At 34.2% G+C, this 17,443-nt stretch overlaps 1 protein-coding gene across 1 annotated transcript in view; it reads right to left on the reverse strand.

The window, feature by feature from the left end:
• CCDC73 (coiled-coil domain containing 73) overlaps window positions 1–17,443 on the reverse strand; it is a 54,413-nt gene that overhangs the window by 8,986 nt on the left and 27,984 nt on the right. The window contains exons 9-16 of the mRNA XM_032188558.1: window positions 13,630–13,758; window positions 13,216–13,275; window positions 10,961–11,065; window positions 6,294–6,404; window positions 4,288–4,419; window positions 1,691–1,747; window positions 697–855; window positions 100–286 (exon numbers count right to left, since the gene is read on the reverse strand). Coding sequence (XP_032044449.1) covers window positions 100–286; window positions 697–855; window positions 1,691–1,747; window positions 4,288–4,419; window positions 6,294–6,404; window positions 10,961–11,065; window positions 13,216–13,275; window positions 13,630–13,758 — 940 coding nt within the window. The remainder of the gene's footprint in view (window positions 1–99; window positions 287–696; window positions 856–1,690; window positions 1,748–4,287; window positions 4,420–6,293; window positions 6,405–10,960; window positions 11,066–13,215; window positions 13,276–13,629; window positions 13,759–17,443) is intronic.

Raw genomic sequence — 17,443 nt, forward strand, 5'->3', positions numbered from 1 at the left:
TACTGTTGTTAGTAGAAAAAAATATTCAATTCAGGACTCGAGCATTCTCTTATCACATACTGTAATGTAAATAGTTATCCTTTTTATCAACAATATTACTTATCTCTACTATCCGGGTAATCTTATTACTTTGCTCTATCTGTAATTCCTCAGTGCTTAAGGAGTTTTTTACTTCAATTTCATCTTCATGTCCAAGAATACTGTCTTTTCTTAGTATAGATTGCATACTCTCGTTTTCATTCTGAATAGTCTGCATTTCACTGTATTTTGATGGTTCTTGACCACTCTAGCACAAGGGGGAAAAAAATTACAAATAGTTTAATAAACCACTAGAGTCTCTGATTAAATTTAAATTCAAGACCTGAATTAGTCTTCACTATTCTGATGAAAGCCAAAGACCATTCTCCTGAAATACACCAAGTTAATGTAAATGGGAAGGAAAAAAAAAAAAGGCAGGTCAGCACCCTAGAAGAGCAGGAAAGAAATTATGCCCTACTATATTACAGCCCACAGGAAAAAAAAAAAAAAAAAAAGTACACTGATTGACAGAGTTTTTCAGAGGAAGGAAGATGTTTTCAACATCTTCTGACTGGATTACTCCCTCTGTCTGCAGGCTAGATCAGTGACCTGCTCAGTAATTACATGTGGAAAAAACCTGCATAATTGCTAATTACATTCAAACACATGCATACACACATTAACACTTTTTTCTTCTTCTAACAAACCACCTGGTATTTTTAACTGTTTCAGAGGCAAATATGTCTTACGAATTTTCACTTGATTAAACTGCTCATTCCTCATTCCCTCCCAGCTGGATTTTGAACCTGAACAATCGAACTCAACAGGAGTAGAAGCCTGAAAGATGTTAAATTCCATAAAGTTCTGCGACAACTGGAAGCTGAACTGAAGAAACACCCTAAACAAAAAAAAAACAATCCATCCACTTGCCTAGCCCTCCTTCCTCCCTCCCTCCCTCCACACACACACACAAAAAAAAAAAAAAAAAAAAAAAGAAAAGAAAAAGGGAAAAGACAAGGCATCATTTATCTGTTCTGTTCTTGACAGCTGAAGGCAGGAGCACATGCTGGCTCAGATAAAAGTAGGTAGCTGTGGGAGGGAGCAGGGGCACTGCTTAGTCCATAAAAGACAAGAGAAGAAGCTGAAGATACTTGGGTGGCTGGAGGTGTTGCAGAAGGAAGGCTGGGATGTGGGAGGGAGTTACAAGAGCTATGTGTTGCATCAGATCTCTGGGGAGGACAAAGTGTATTGTAAAATGTGGGGAGGTGCACAGGCAGTGGTGAAAAATAGGATTATTGCAGTGGTGTGGTAGTAGATGATGTACAATACAAATCTGCAGGAAACGATTTTCTACAGGTCACAGAAACATCCTGACGCTCCCAGCTTTGCTGATTTGGGGAAGGGAGGAGTCATGGCAAATGGAGAGGAACTGAAATCAGATTTCTTTGCCAAATATTCCACCTTCAATTTGTCTGATTTTTGTCCTCTTTTTGGGTAGGGGTGGGGTAAATCCTCTCCCCTGTAAAGACTAACTTGAAATCATAAATAAAAAAAAAAAAAAAAAAAAAGATTTAATAATCTTTTAATTAGCTGATTCTACTTCTTGGTTACGTGCAGCCTTGGCATCACATTTTAAAGCTTTTCTTTTCAAATACAAATACTAGAAACTTACTTTTTCTTTCATAAAAGCCACAGTCCCTTCATACCCTCTTGCTTCTAAGAGCTGTTTCTTTAGACAGAAACAAAAACAACCCCACATAACTTCATTTTGTACAGGTATAGACCTACTGCAATAGAACCTACCCCATTTGTTGGTATGGGCTGAACTGTTGAATGGATCTGAAACAAACCTGAAAAAAACGTTCTTAGAAAGGGAGAAAAACTGCATGATTCCTCTCCAGATTTTCTGAAAGGCTGACTACACCTAGTTTCCGTGAACTTCAAACACCTGTTCATCCTTTCAAAAATAACGTGTAAGATGCCTAAACTACAAAGCCTAAATATCGAAACTTCCAAATCTGGATTTTATTTCTCTCCCCCTGTAAGTTAGTAAAATACATCTACACAACATACATCTAACCTAAGACGACCTTTCCCTCAACAACATATTTCATGGTATGAAATTCAAAGCTTTCTCAAAACCAGCTCTCCCAGTATGTATTGCAAGCACAATAATATAAATAGCCTGCTGCTCGGTGTAGTCCTGTTCTATAGTGGTACACAACTGCATTACAAGTTAAATATAACTTTACCATGCTTCACATTTAGTTTAACTAAATTGCAATGCATAAGCCAACATGGGTGTAATTATTCAGGTATGAATTTGTCTCTGAAATGAGGTCTGACTTTGTAGTTTTCTTTAAAAGAAGGTTTTTGCTTAATTCCTGTTCCACAGGTGATTTGTATTAAGTTTACATACACGCTAAATTTCATGCCCCGCAAATAATCACAGGGACTTCAGATGGTACTGGGTGTAAAAACAAACACAGTTTTTATTTTCTTGCAATGCTTCCTTCATCTAAACCATAGCCAACTCTATCTAAACATAACCGACAATGCTGCCCTTTTATGTTATACGAGACACTACCTCATTACTAATACAAAATGAAATAGTACAAATTAGAATGACCAATACAATCTGCTGCATATCCTCTAATTTCTCGACAGTGTTCCACTGTGGATTTTACTCCAACTAACTCGTCAAGCTTTTGAAATCTTACAATCTTACCACACAAAGCGGTATGGCAATTCACTGTAAGATAGGTAAAGATACCTATTTAGATGAAACCTCCATTTGTTTTCACCATTTTTAAGCACATGCTTCAGGCTTATCGACCTTAAAACACATGGGATTTTCTCAGTAAGCACAAGTACAGTTTCTCATAAATGGCTGACAGCGTGCTTTGTTTCTGCATCTTAAATATATATTTTTTTCTTTGAATTAAAATGAAATACAAGATTTTTCAAAGTTACACAACTCCTCCCCATAATTCTACATTATACCTTGTAGAATTCATACAGCTATTGCATGACGAGTGCTCATGTCAAGTCTAATTTCCATTGCATTATTAAGCACACACCAGATGTGCATATGTTTACGTGTGTATGGATGGATGTGTGCTATAAACATAGCATGCATGTATCGTGAAGAAATTCTTTTGTTCTTCTAAATCCTTTTTTTTTTTTTTTTTTTTGGTTGTTTTTTCACTGTCAATTCACAGCCTAGTTCTGAAAAAACATCAATAAGTTTCCACCCAGTGTCTTCCTAACACTAAAAGCAAAAATCAGAGATATTCAGAATGAGTTTTCCCTTCTGTGAAGGATAAACCATTATCTGAATGTAAAAATGAATGGAAAAGAGATATAGTCAATGCTCAACCGAACAACAGATTATACTCAACACAGAAGAAAAGCTTCTTATAACTTATGACTCTATTTTTTTCAGTCATATGAAAGACTGGAATATAAGTTTGCAATCCAGTTCAAGTAGGTAACACATAGCTATAGTGCTAAGTGTTTATCCTTTTGCTCCAAAAGGCCATCTTCATGAACCTTATCACTTGCTGAGTTCTCATACATGCCCTGAATATAGAACTGAATGTAGACTTGGCTCACGCAGCAATGCAAGCTCAATTTATTTCAAGCTGCACTGCGTAAACGAGTCATCTACCTCCTGCATTCATAACTTGTACAGCTTACTATGCCTTTGATTCTTAAACAGAAGCAGCAAAATAAAGGCTGTTTAGTTTGTTTGAACTAAAATTAAAGGCCTTAGGTTATCTATTTGCTGATAAGGTGAAAATTCTGATCTGTCCCATGTTACGTAGGCTCAAATTTGTTCCTCTGAGTAGAAGTCGATTTGAACTTCCACAATTACAGGGAACTTGCATGCATGTAAAGGGTCAGTGCATCTGCACATAGCATTTGAGAAGCACCTATGCGAAATACATATGTGAAATGTGATTTTGGAAAGATGCATTACATTATTTAAGATAATTGCTATATATCTAATAGAATAATGAACATCCCAAGTTTCTATGGTAAAAGTGCCCTCTAGAAGAAAGGGAAACTTTCTCTGGGTACAGTAAATTTTAATGGGGTCTTGGATCATTGGCTACAAGAGAAATTTCTAGGCTTAAGTAATGTCAAGGGAAGATCAGCGGACATAAGAGCCAGACTAGAAAAACTGCCGTGTCTCTCATTCTCTAAGGTTAATTTATTTATTTTTAGGAAGAAATGCAAAGTACTGCAGCTGTTAGATACACTTACCTGTGGACTTTCCACTTGCTCAGCATACTGGTTTCCCAGAGGAGGAGGATAATCTTCAAGACATCCTTGAGCCCCCTTAAGGGAATTCAGCTCATTTTTTATAGTGGCTATCTCTCTTCTCATATTTTCCTCCTATAACAAAGCAGAAAACACACATACATAGATCTTTTCTGCATGTTCAAATATGAAAAATGGCATGTTACACCAGTATCAACAACTTAGAAGAATGTATAGATGCTGAGGAATGCACAAAATAAGACAATTTTGAAACTTTTCGTTCACACCAAGATTTTAATCATTATCATCTTATATATATATATATATTATTTGGGCTTTGTTCATTTACTTCAGGTTGTAACTCTCCAAAAGGTAGGATTTGTATTTATAGTTTTTTTTTCTGCTCAAAGATAAACATGCTAGTAAGTATTCATTCTCTATCTACATTTTCAAGGAACTATAATAAGTAATTTGCGTGGAACTACTTCTGTAAATAGCCTCAAGTGACCAATGCTTCTTCAGTGAGTATGTAACAATCACATTTTTCTACTTAGAACAAGAAGTATGGTCAAATAGACAGTCTGTAAAGGAAAAAAAAAAAAAAAAAAAAGGCAACTTTACAGAAATACCTTCATTTCATTAGCAAATATTTTCAGAAGAGCGTGTAATGTTAATGTTATCCATCATGATGCTAGGCTTTACGAAATTAAAAGTCCAAATTTCTAGTCACAGTAAAAAGATTTGGGGTGTGGAGGTATCTTCTAAAGAGAAGATAGAAACTTTTCTGAGAAATAAACAGGGCCAATTTCCATGTCTATACAAGAACCTAGGGTATAAGCCTCTGCGAGAAATTAGTAAGATGGAATCTTTTCTCCTCAGAGCAGCGAGCATCAGAACAGTGCAGGTATTTTGTAGTCTCAAGCCCATAGTCATGTCCATAGTGGTTGCGCTCAAAGAGTTAGGACAACAGGCCTAAGATTTCCCCACAGCCTCGCTGATACAATCAGTCCACCAGTTTCAAATCCCTTCTGGCAATAGATGCCAAGTATGTAGAAGACAAAAGAGGCTATTAAACACATGCTGATAGAATCTAATTTCCACACACAAAGCAGACCGTGTCTTATTGAAGAAGTATTACTCACTTGTGCATGTACATTTATTATTGCACGCCATTTTTACAGCTAAAATACCTCATTCTTAAATAGTTAGCAATTACTGAAGTATTTAAAAATAATGAAAGCATAGAAAAGATGCCAAATGTTGAAGACAAACTATTGTTTAGGTGTATGCAGAGGTGAATTCACTGAGAGAATATACAGGGTTTTACCTTTTTTAATCTCCTTTCACTCCACAGTACTTGTTAAATAATTCCTTTCAAATGAGGACCCCCCGCTTCAATGCAAGCCTTCAGCATCTCTACCCGATTCAGTTGGAGATTGCTTTTTGCCCACCCCCCAAGTCTCTGGGCATACAGTCCTTCAGAATTACCTTCAGTATATGCCACTTTAATCAACCTATGTTGTTGTTTTTTGTTTGTTTTCCTTCCTTTCCACACCAGAGGGTATAACAGCTTACCACCAATAGTTTTTTCAGGGTACAAGAGTGAACCTAGAATACCAGCCTAGAAGTGCTGGTATTCTCTGAATGAACTGTGTATAAAATTATTCTGAAAAATAGACAAAATTCAATCCATGTAAGTTAAAAAGTTATAACAGCTTCTGTGTCTAGGTAATAGTAATTGTGTAATTCTGGAATATTTTTAATTCAGGACAACAACTAATACCCTGGGACTCTTGCTTTATAGAACTTCCCTGAGCTTTCATAGCACAGAAAGCACCATTTCTCCTAAATATTAATTTCTAGATGCGTCTGCATTATTAGAAAAGGAATTGGTTGTTTTTATTGTAGTATTTCTACAATATTTTCTTGGCTTTTAGGAATTACCTGAAATGCTTGATGGCTACTTCAAAAATCTTTTAATACTATAACATTTAATTTAATAAACCTACATCTTTTTTCCAAGTTCTCAGTGCTTTCTCATGCTCATTCTGAAGATTAAGGAACTTTTCTTCATTTTCCTTTGCCTTCTCCCTTTGCAGCTCATTATCTCTTTCAAGGGTCTGCAATAAAATTAATTATCCAAAAAATAATCAATACCACATTAATGAATTTTGATGTGTTTTATGTTGCTTGGACCTTTGCTTCTAACATGCTGAAAGTGCCATACAGATCAGTGATAATGTGCTATCTCAACAATAATTTTCATAAATTAACAGAAAGGTGCTTATAGTTTAGCTAACAGGAAACAGGGGGAGGTTATGAAAAAAGAAATGGCTATAAAAGGGTATAAAAACACTTGCCATTATTCAGTTTCACTGCATAAGTTTTAATGTGCTGAAAAAGTAATATAAAGTCCAGAGATGAGAAATGTGAAATGTAGCACAATCTAGACCTTAAAGAAAGTACTTAGGGAAAAAACTACTGTATAGCCAAAGACAATATTTTCCGATCACTTTTTCTTCCTAATTTGTTTATTAACCTAGCCTACAAATGGTGTAAGCTTCAAACTCTAAAACAGCTATATAATAAACACTTCATGTTCCAATATCTGATTATCCTTTAATTTATATTACGTCACTGAAACAGAATAAGTGTGTGTTAAAATAACAGTAATATAAAGTTTTTATACCATCTTAATTGTACTCACGATATTTTTTGTTTAAATGTTTCAGCTTTACTGTGCCAAATTAAAGCACTTGTGTAAATCAACAGTAACTTCTGACACTCCTCAGGTATTGTTGGAATTTTTATCCTACTACACTTTTATAGCAAACAATATGAAAGATAAAGGACTTACTGCATCCATTACCTACTATTTAGATGACGCATATATTTGATAATGTAAACATTACTGTATGTAGCTATATGAGCAGCTATATATTTATGACTCTGCTGAGCTTTTTTGAAAGTCTACATGAAAAATGTTAAGATATGAGGGCATTACTCTAAAGCAATTCCTTTTTACTTAACCTTTCAACTGAAAGTGGGTCTACTTCTTGATTCACTTGCCAACAATTTAAAAACGCTTATTTGAATTAATCTATTCTATTAATATAAACATATTTTACAGGTATAACACTCAGAAAATGCAGACTACCTTGCATTTTTATACACAAGGAAAAAGACGTTCATAATAATGTAATGAATTTTCTCCAACAGATTATGTAATTAAAAGGGTGAGACAATTCAACAATACATTGTCTGTATAATTGCACACAGATGTAGCACCTTTCATACAGTTCTACAAACCAGGAGTCTAAGATCTCCTTTCTTTGATGAACCTCCTCTGCTTCTCTAAATAAAGGATTCTTTAATCTTTCAAGATAAATGTGGCTTAAATTCAACCTCCTCTGAGGTGGAATGCAATGGTTCTTCACAGCATAGTTCTTACAACAAAACAAGTAGTAAATTAAAGTACCTGACTGAAAAAAAAGAAGAGTTGCTGCCTCACCTAAACTTTCCTTGAAAATCTCCACTCCCAAAGCAAACCTTAGCTTTGCCCGTTTAACATAAGAACTCACTAAGATACCTACCCAATATTGGGCCCTCTCAGTTAACCCTATCCTACTGAAACATTTTTGAAGTAACAATAGTTTCAAAATAAACTGTCCAAAGTACTTTCTTATAATCATCACAGACGTAATTAGAAGCAGTATAACACCTGTATAACATCAGAATAACACCTGTAGGTGTAGGGTTAACATTAACTAACTGTAAACACTTAAAATCCTGAAGACCCTTAGTAGAATATCAACAGATAAAATGCATCTTCCAAAAATAAACATAGCATCCTCATCATCTCTATAATACAGTGTTATTACAGCACTGAAGTTTGAAATTTATGGAGACAGGTGTGCAGTACAAAATAAAGCCAAATTCATTATAAACACATCAATCAATCAATCAATATAATAAGAATATTCTTGCTTTGGAGACCAAGAAGGGGAAATTTCCTGATTTGGAGGGATACCGAGTGAAAGTATTCAGTAGTGAGAATGCTAATTAATCCTGAAAAAATGAGATGTCGGAATGACCGGTGGATGGATCCTTACTGCACATACATATTGCCCCAGCACTTCTGCAAAGCTGAACTTGCCTATGCCAAAGTCAGCAAGATCATCTTAGTTAAATCCGCACTGGGTTTACATGTGACTTGTGGAATTAGTGGAACTGAAATTTACGTATGTATTAGTCCTGTGATTCAAGAACACGTATCATCAAAAGACCTTCACACCACCCCTTCCTAGACAAGCTCTGCTTTCTGTTCGGTTGCAAACAAGACTAACAGAAGCAAGCCCATCCCTAGTAGGTACATTTCCTTTGATAATACGTTACACAAATAGATAGAACACAGTTGTCTCTGTGTTGAGATAGTTTGCAGTGTAAGCTTTCTTCTTCCATTTGATCAAATAATCTATTATTTAGATAGGAAGAAATATCAGTTGCCTATTTATTCCAGACTATATAAAGAAGAAATCTTGGGAGTAGCTGATGAATAGAATAATATATGTTAAAGACAATTGCATAGAAGAGAATACCCGAATTCGTTGCATTCTCATATATACTGTCACTAAGAAACTTTAGCTTGCTTTTCTGCACTATTAGATACTCTTGTATCCTAGCACTGTGTATCCACAGATAAATGAGAAAGGCCAATATGACCTTACTTGAATGTTATTTTGCAAGTATTCAGTCATCTCAAGCCCAAAAACTAAGTAGAATTATTTTTGTGAGTAAAAGAAAAAAATATTTCCATAGTACTGTACAATGACTCCAAGATTCATAAATGTGACAGGAATGTAGGATAGAGCATAGGAATAAAATGTGATCTGCACAACCTACTCATCATATTAAGATTCTAGAATCAGTAAAAACAAAAGCAATAGCTCTCAAATCAACAGTAAAGTGGGTAGAGCATTCAAATAGTAAGCTCCTTATAAATAAGTTCCATTTCTTGCTTTAAAAATGACAAGGCAAAATAAGCAGCTAACATCCTGGTAATTGTCTCAAACGGTCAGCAAAACCAGCAGCTGTAAAAAGCAACAATATTTCATGGTGACCATTTAAATAGAGACAGATATTTTTTTGACAAATCAAAATAATTGCCAAAGTTCATCTGGAAAGAACCAGAACACATAAGATTCACTTGAGATTCCTCAAGGGCCCCCCTATTATGAAAATCATCATTGGTAAGGTTACAAACCAGTTATCTCAAGCCTCTGCTTTTCTTTGCAAATTCATTTTAATCAACTTACAATAAAATGCACATTACCTTCTCACTAACAAAAAAAAAGTGTCATATGAATAGCAACTAACCCAGATATTTCACTGTTTCTGCTGATAAGCCAACATGTAAACAACAGTTTACTAAAAAGCATGCTACTTTTAACAGTTCCTTGCCTGTAGAATTGCCTCAATTGATCGTGGTCAAAAGTTTAAAGTGTGCCAAGAAACTAACCTAATACTAACATTTCAGTAACCTTAAACTGTGCCTTGTCACGTTTAAACCTTTTAGTAAAGCAAATTATATGAAAAATGAATTGGAGAATGCTGAAGATTCATGATGAACTAGTGGAACTATTCTCCAGGCCGAGAAACATCTCTTCTTGGCTCTAGAGCAGTCAGATCAAATAATTTGAAGTCATGAAAAGCCAACACTCTGGACTAAATGCAGGAACCTAGACTCATCTATAAATTTACTTGTTCAGTCAAAATGCAAAGTTCACATACTTATATTGTGGCAGAAGGCAAACTGCTTACACCTATAAAAAGACAAGTTTAAGACTTACGTGAAGCAAATTAAATTTCAATTTAGCGTTAGAAGCATTTACTTAGAAACAAAAGTATATATGCACATAGAAAGCTTAATTTGAAACTGAGATGCTAGTTCAAAACCTTTGCCTTAAAGGCAAAGCAAAGAATAGAATAGTTGCAATCGTATAAATTATAATAAATACAGTGGATAATTATTAATCATCCCATTAATAGTTGTAGCTGAACTCTGCATGGAATATCTGAAGAGAAAAGATAATGACCTTAATCTTCAGTGCCAGTCTGACTGGTAGTATAATTTAAAATCTAAGCTGTTAATTTTCTTTATTTTATTTATAATCTCAAAGAAGAACACTGCAATCCCATGACTACTTACCACCCTTCGCATAAATATGACAGACAACACAGTAAAAAATGACTAGGGAATATTCTTGGTTAGGCTCTTTGCTCTAACAAAATTGAGGACAAACAATGGCTCTGAAGTCCTGAAATTTGAAGTATTTTTCGGGAACAAGAAATTTATATCTATATACAAATGAATTAAAAGAATCAAGTCATAAAATCATTTGATTTCAAAATACTTGAAAGCAACCATAGAAACATTCTGCTTTTACCCTCCAGAAACAGTTGATTGGAGTGGCAACCATGATTTACTTTAGGGGGAGAACTCAAAGAGGGAAACCATAAGACTGCATTTCAAGGTTCATGCTGACAGTTAAGGAGCTGAGGGAGCAATGGAAGTGAGGTCAAAAGTTCTGAAAAGCACACAGATGTCTTTAACAGCCCTAGACTTAAAAAATACATAACAGATAGTAGCAGCTTGTCTAATCAAGAAAAATCTGACCTGATATTCTTCTTTCAGTGCATTTAATTCACTTTCCATTCTAATATTCGTTTGGGTTATTCGCTGAAGCAGCTCCTGCACACATTGTAGAGAGCTGAGAATTTCCTTGTTAATACAAACAAATCAGGATATATTGAATTACATTTTGTTTCTGAAGTTTAAACATTAGTTAATTTATGTCTGACATTCAACATTTATTTTTTTTTTTTCTGTCAGTGGTATACAAAATAATGTATGTTAGAATGTATTTCCTATTACAACCAACATCAACATTTGGGAAGGGCTTGTAGGAAGAACCAGACCTCCTCTAGGCTCTTTCAGGCTTTTTCCTGGGAGACTATAATAGACTATTCTTTATCAGAGATTTTTTCTTATAATTAAAATGAAAAATTCACTGATATTTTTAAAATAATTCAGTGCAAATCAGAACAATGTGCATCAAATCTTACCCCTCTGTGGGTTCAATTAATCTAGCAGAATAATTTTATGGTACCATATTACAGTTCTGGAAAATAATGGAAAATCCAGCGAAATTATGAAAGACATGTAATCACTAGCATTAATGGATCACCATTACGTGACGTTATTCTGAATCTCAAATTAAATCCTAATAGATTGGAACTAACACACATTAGCTTTGCACCATATAATGCCATGATGCATATGCATCAAATTTTGCTGTCACAATCTGATTTTTTGACGTACCTTCATCAATTGTTTTATAATGGGTAACCTTTTTAGAATTAACAACTAACCTGATACTTTTTTTTTTTTTCTTCCCCTTTTGGGAAACTTCAGGGCCAAATTCTCAGCTTCATATTCATTGGCCTCAGCGATTCCAATAAGACTCTTCTGGTCATTATAACACGGGGTTCTTTGTCTGTCTGTAACCCATTAAGCATTCACTACTCCGAAGGAATAATAATCTCAGTTTAAATTCCATGTGAGATGATACTACATGAACTTTGCACTGAGTTGTACTAATGAACACTACAGTCTTGACATGCAATTAACACTTTCTTTCAGTGTTCAGACTAAACCAAAGAATCATTACAAGTAATGTGTCATGGTTCTGTTATTTCTGTTACAAACATGGACTTGCAATTATTCCTTCTGTATTTTAAATCTAGATGTCAAAAGTGAAAGACTAGCATGTTAATTCATTGCGGTAACTTAATTTCAAATGGACTAAGTTGGTCAAATACAAAGTTGGGGTATTAAAATTTCAGCTGTCCTGCAGGAAAAGATCTTTTTTTTTTTTTTTTAGAAGGACACTGTTCATGACAAAAACCTTTGAGTTAAACAAAACGGATATGACTAAATGACTATAGACAATATTGCTACTTCAAGAAGAGTAAATTGTAAGAAAACAGCCATCCAATGAGTTAAGGTGGTGTAGATTTACAACCCATTGGTGCTACCATTCACTACGCTGCAGATGACAACATGGATGGAATGGAGACAGTTAAAGTCATTAAGACCGAGTACATCTCTTGTTGTTTTCTATGCTTATTGTCAAGTATTTTTAAAAAAGTGAATTCAAAATGCAAACAAACTTTTAAAAATTGTAAGAGTACTGCTGGATTATCCTTTAACGAGTGCTCAGTGAGTATACAAGCAAGCTACTGCTTTTGTCCTTGCCTCAGAACAAGGTTAAAATTTCTCCAATGTGTTCACTTAATGAGCTGCAGAATGAGAATTCTGTAACTGTATAAGAAAAAAAAAAAAAAAAAAAAAAAAAGCCCTTTTTATGTTTAATATTTGCAAACCAGTACATTATGATATTATTACAGGAAACACAATTTTTGTGCCATGTGTTTGTTACTTGACTCCACGTATCTGTCTTGAATAACAGGATTTGCTCAGGAACAGAGCAAATGACTAAGTTTGAGAAAGAAGATAATCCTATCATCATCTATGTAAGGTGTGGCACAGTAGCAAGAATATCATGCAAACCTCATTGCTTATTTGGACTAAACAGATAGATAACTTATTTTAATGAGTGTACCAAATTTCTCCAATCTGAACTCAAAGACAGAAGACCTGGAACAAGGTGTCAAAGAACATATTTCATTTTGCTAATTCATCTTCTAAAATTGAGGAGTAAAACCCCATTTGTGTTATTAATGAAATACTTCAGAAAAGTGAACAAGTGAATTTATTTTTTTAATAGCTTACTGAGATCATTTAAGAATCTTAAATATATAGCACCTCTATTATTAATTTTGAATAACAATGTTATATTAACAACTCACCAGCTTTTCTCCTTTAATTTGAGTGTTTTCTTCTCTAACTTTTTTACTAATTGCTTCCTCCTTCAAAAAATGAAAAAAGGAACATGAAACACTATAAAAGGCATTGAAATTACTGTATATATATATATAAATATTGTATTAATAGGGCATTGTGAATCATCATGACGCTATTTTAAAAACTGTATTATATTGCAATGTCTAAATTTTTATTTATTTATAAATTTGTATTTCTATTCAGTGTATTTACTTCCCTAGGAAAGGTAGTTCTGGAAATAATTTTGGTACACAGTATATGCAGGTAGTAGAAAGGAATCACTGAGATGTATGCGTCACAGAGATCCTTGCCATGATGTTTTATAAATGAAGAACAGAACACATTAACCAAAAAATTAATTTGTTTAAACTCCAAAATACCATTCTGAGTTTTTGTTGCAGTTCTTGAAACTGTTTTTCCTTTGCTGCAAGATTGATGTTTTCTTCTCCCACCCTGTACTGAGATGTGACCTTGGACCTTATCAAGTCTGTAGTTACTTTCTTCAGTTCCTTAACACAGGAAACACGTATAAATAGTTCATCCAGTATAGGCATTGCAATTCAAAACAAAGACAAATCTTTTAAACTATCCTAAGTCATGCCCTACTTTTAAATAATGTATGGAAACAGAAGAATAAATTAAATTGAGGAACCAAAATTTCTAAGACTGACTTCCTAAACTTTGAACTTGTCAAATGTGGCTGAAAGTTTATTTTCATATGTAAAATGTTATTGTGCTAATAATATTACTGTTTGAGGCATTTCTGATACTTCCATATTTTGATACTTTCTCTTCCTAGAAGTACATTAGAAGTGAGCATTAAGCTGATATTGGTAAAGCGTCTTACACTGAAATATACAATAGGAATAAAGTGCCTATTATAACTACTATGTTCCTGAGAATCAGAAGGGGGAAAAAAAAAAGAACAGTGACTATCTGGTAAAAACAGGAACTGGCTATAAATTTGGAGGATCTTTGCTTTTCCTGAAACATTAATTACTTAATCTCAGGAGAATGCTAAATTAATTTTATATTAGAAACTTCTACAACATGATTTTCCATCTAAAATATGCGTTTGATTTTATAGTCTTTATAATCTTTTAAATATCCTGCTTTTTGAGGGGAGAGGGGTGCTATCTGTTTTCCAACCAGTTTATTCCAAGCTCCTAGTGAAGCAAATAAACAGCAAACGCTTTGATCTCATTAAATTACAACTTATAGTTCCTGGAGTCATAAATATTGTGCCCTATTCTCCCCCACCCCTCCCATTCTGGTACAAGGTAGTCTGTTTAATATCGCTCTCTCCTTGAGTGCTCTGACGTTTACTCAGACAAATAGCAGAGGTTATGAATGCTGTTCACAGATAGTATCAAGAATTCTTCATGATGCCATAGTGGTGAACCAAGCATTCAGAATGGTAATAGTTTTATCTAACAACTAAGTTTGGTCTGTTTAACTTTTCTTCACAAAACTGGAATTCCATCTTATCACAGCCCAATGGTTTAACTGTTCTGGACAAAATCATATAACAGTACCAAAAGAAAGGGAAGATTATGTAGCTGAAATTCACAAAGTTACTTGGAAAATACAAGTACAGATACTACATTTAAATAAATCATTTTGTTTGCTAGAGGCTTTATTTCTCATGTATTTTAGCCATAAATAAATCTGAAGTGATCTAGCTAGGACAAAGTGTAATTGCAGTATCAATTATAAAACTCAAAGACAGCAATGCTTTAGAAATGTGATATTCTGTAATCTAGGAAGAACCATCTTTGCAATGAAAACATCTTTTAGTTGTACTATTTTTACTAGAAGGCCCTAATAAAATATGCAAGCAGTAATCTTGTATTTAAGAAACAGAAGGTGGTACAAGTTGTGGGGTTTTTTTTGTTTGTTTGTTTTGTTTTTTTTGTTTTGTTTTGTTTTGTTTTGTTTTTAAACTCTGTAAACATGAAAAGGTACATTACACTAGTCTTTTACAAAGAATTAGATTATTGGTAGATAGGTTGTGTGCTACACAAGCAGGTGCATAATCCTGCCATGGATCTGATGTACATTTTGCCAAATTCTGAGTATACTGTGTACAGAAAAGTCTTACTATTTATTTTGTTGGGGAAAAGAATGTGTCATACTAAGTAAATTATGTCCTTGAAGTAAAAGAGAAAAAGTAAAAAAGAACAAAAAAAAAAAAAAGAAAGAAAAGATAACTACATTTTCTTCTGTGTATATAGCAGGTGGATGTGTATAAATACATCTGGAATCAAACCCACATCTGCAAATCTACCAATGCTGCGGGCAGAAAACAACATACAAAAAGAACCAACACAAACCAAATTACCAAGAGTAATGAGAAAGTTTACCATGATGAGTGGAAAGCACAAGCTACATAACTGTAAAAATAATATAAAATATTTTTAATACATACATATATTTCTTGTACTCTGAAATTAAATAAAATCTGGAAAATAATTTAATCAGTTAGGAAATCACAATAAGACTTTAAACCTATTCCTTTGATGTGTTGCTAGCAGTCAACACTCAGGGATGTAGTTTCAGAAACAATTTAAGCCAGCAACAGAAGTCAGAAGTCACACAAAAGAAACAGCCCTGTTCCTTAAATACATTTTTCTTTCCTTTTGCTAATTGATCTAAGCTAAAAGTCACTCCCTTTTTTGTATTGATGAAAACTACATTTTACTAAAAAAATAAAAAATAAAAAAATAATTCTACTCTTTCTCAGGGCCACACAATCACAAATGCCAGCATGAAGTGGCAGTATAGGACTGGAAAAAGAGCCATTACAGACAGATGTAACTGCTTCCAAGACAGTACCAATAGCATATACAAACTTAAAGTTTATGCAACATAACAAGCACATCTTTTTGCTCTCTTCCAAGATCAGAGCAACCCTGGTAATCTCTCAGGCCTTGAGCAGAATAGATGTTTTTTTAAAGGTTTGTTTCATTCTATTGATTTTCTTGCAAGCACTTTCAAAGTGTTTGAAAAAAGCCAACAACCTACCGTGTTGAATATCTAAGTGTTCAAGTTATAAAAACAAAAGTGTTTCCTAAAAAGGAAATTAAGCCAAGATATCAGAACTGGACTAGTAAGCACACAATGTCAAGAACAAACTGCCACCTCTCCAAATATTTCTTTCCACAAATTCCAGAAGCCTAAACATTTGCAGAATGGACCTCAATGTAAATCAGGTTTTCCAGTTGTACTTAATACCCCCATCACATAAGTGTAATTGTATTAATATTGGAGATTAGTTTACGTTTTTCCATAAACGTTGAATTCACTAATTCATATTCCCATTAAGAACAAATGTGAGAGATCATTCTAGTCCAAGTTAAAGTAGCGGCTGTGGTAAGAGCTAACGGCTCACAAGTTTTTAGATTTATTAGAGGTCAGTCAAGTCGCCAAGGCAGATAAAACCAGTTGCATAAGACGTCACAACTTGTGCTGCAGATATGACAACTTCTTTCAGCTTTGCAGCAATTGAAGATAGCCTAGTAATTCCTCTTCAAAACCATTCTAAATATCAAAGTTTTCTCATTGCTTTATATCTCTTGTAGGTCCCCTCAGCGCTACAAGATACATTCCCCAACAAGAGAAAACACCTTACTGCTTTAAGATCACTACTGCAATGGTAAGGCTAAGGGAAAGGGAACTGCAATGAAATGAAACTAGCTCAGGGCAATTCTTAGTGGGTCCAAGCATTTTCTTTGTCTTCACTTACAGACTGACCCAAAAGACAGAGCCCACAGCCCTTCACAAATGGAAGTTGTGCTAACTATACAGTGCCATTACAGATATGTGTCAGGAATACACTATGCCACTACTTCACTTCCTAAAAGTGTTTTACAAGCTGAAATTTATAAACTGTTGAAATAGGAAGTACTGAAAAATGGACTGTAATTTTTTTATATTATTAATTTTAAATTGTATTTTCACAGATATTCTACCTTTCATGGAAAAATACCTGTCATTCTACTACCCAGAACCTTCATCTACAAATCTGTAATTACAACTAAACAAGCCTTCACTTTTTGTTCAGACAGCAAGTCATTCCCACAAAGTGTCACATCACTACATGAGTATTGGAAAGCTAAGCAATTAAATTCTAGTTCAGGTCTCCACTCACATTCACAACAGGATGGTCAGATACTACATGTCCACTAAGAAATT

The sequence above is a fragment of the Aythya fuligula genome, chromosome 5, assembly GCF_009819795.1.
Source record: "Aythya fuligula isolate bAytFul2 chromosome 5, bAytFul2.pri, whole genome shotgun sequence".
NCBI lineage: Eukaryota > Metazoa > Chordata > Aves > Anseriformes > Anatidae > Aythya > Aythya fuligula.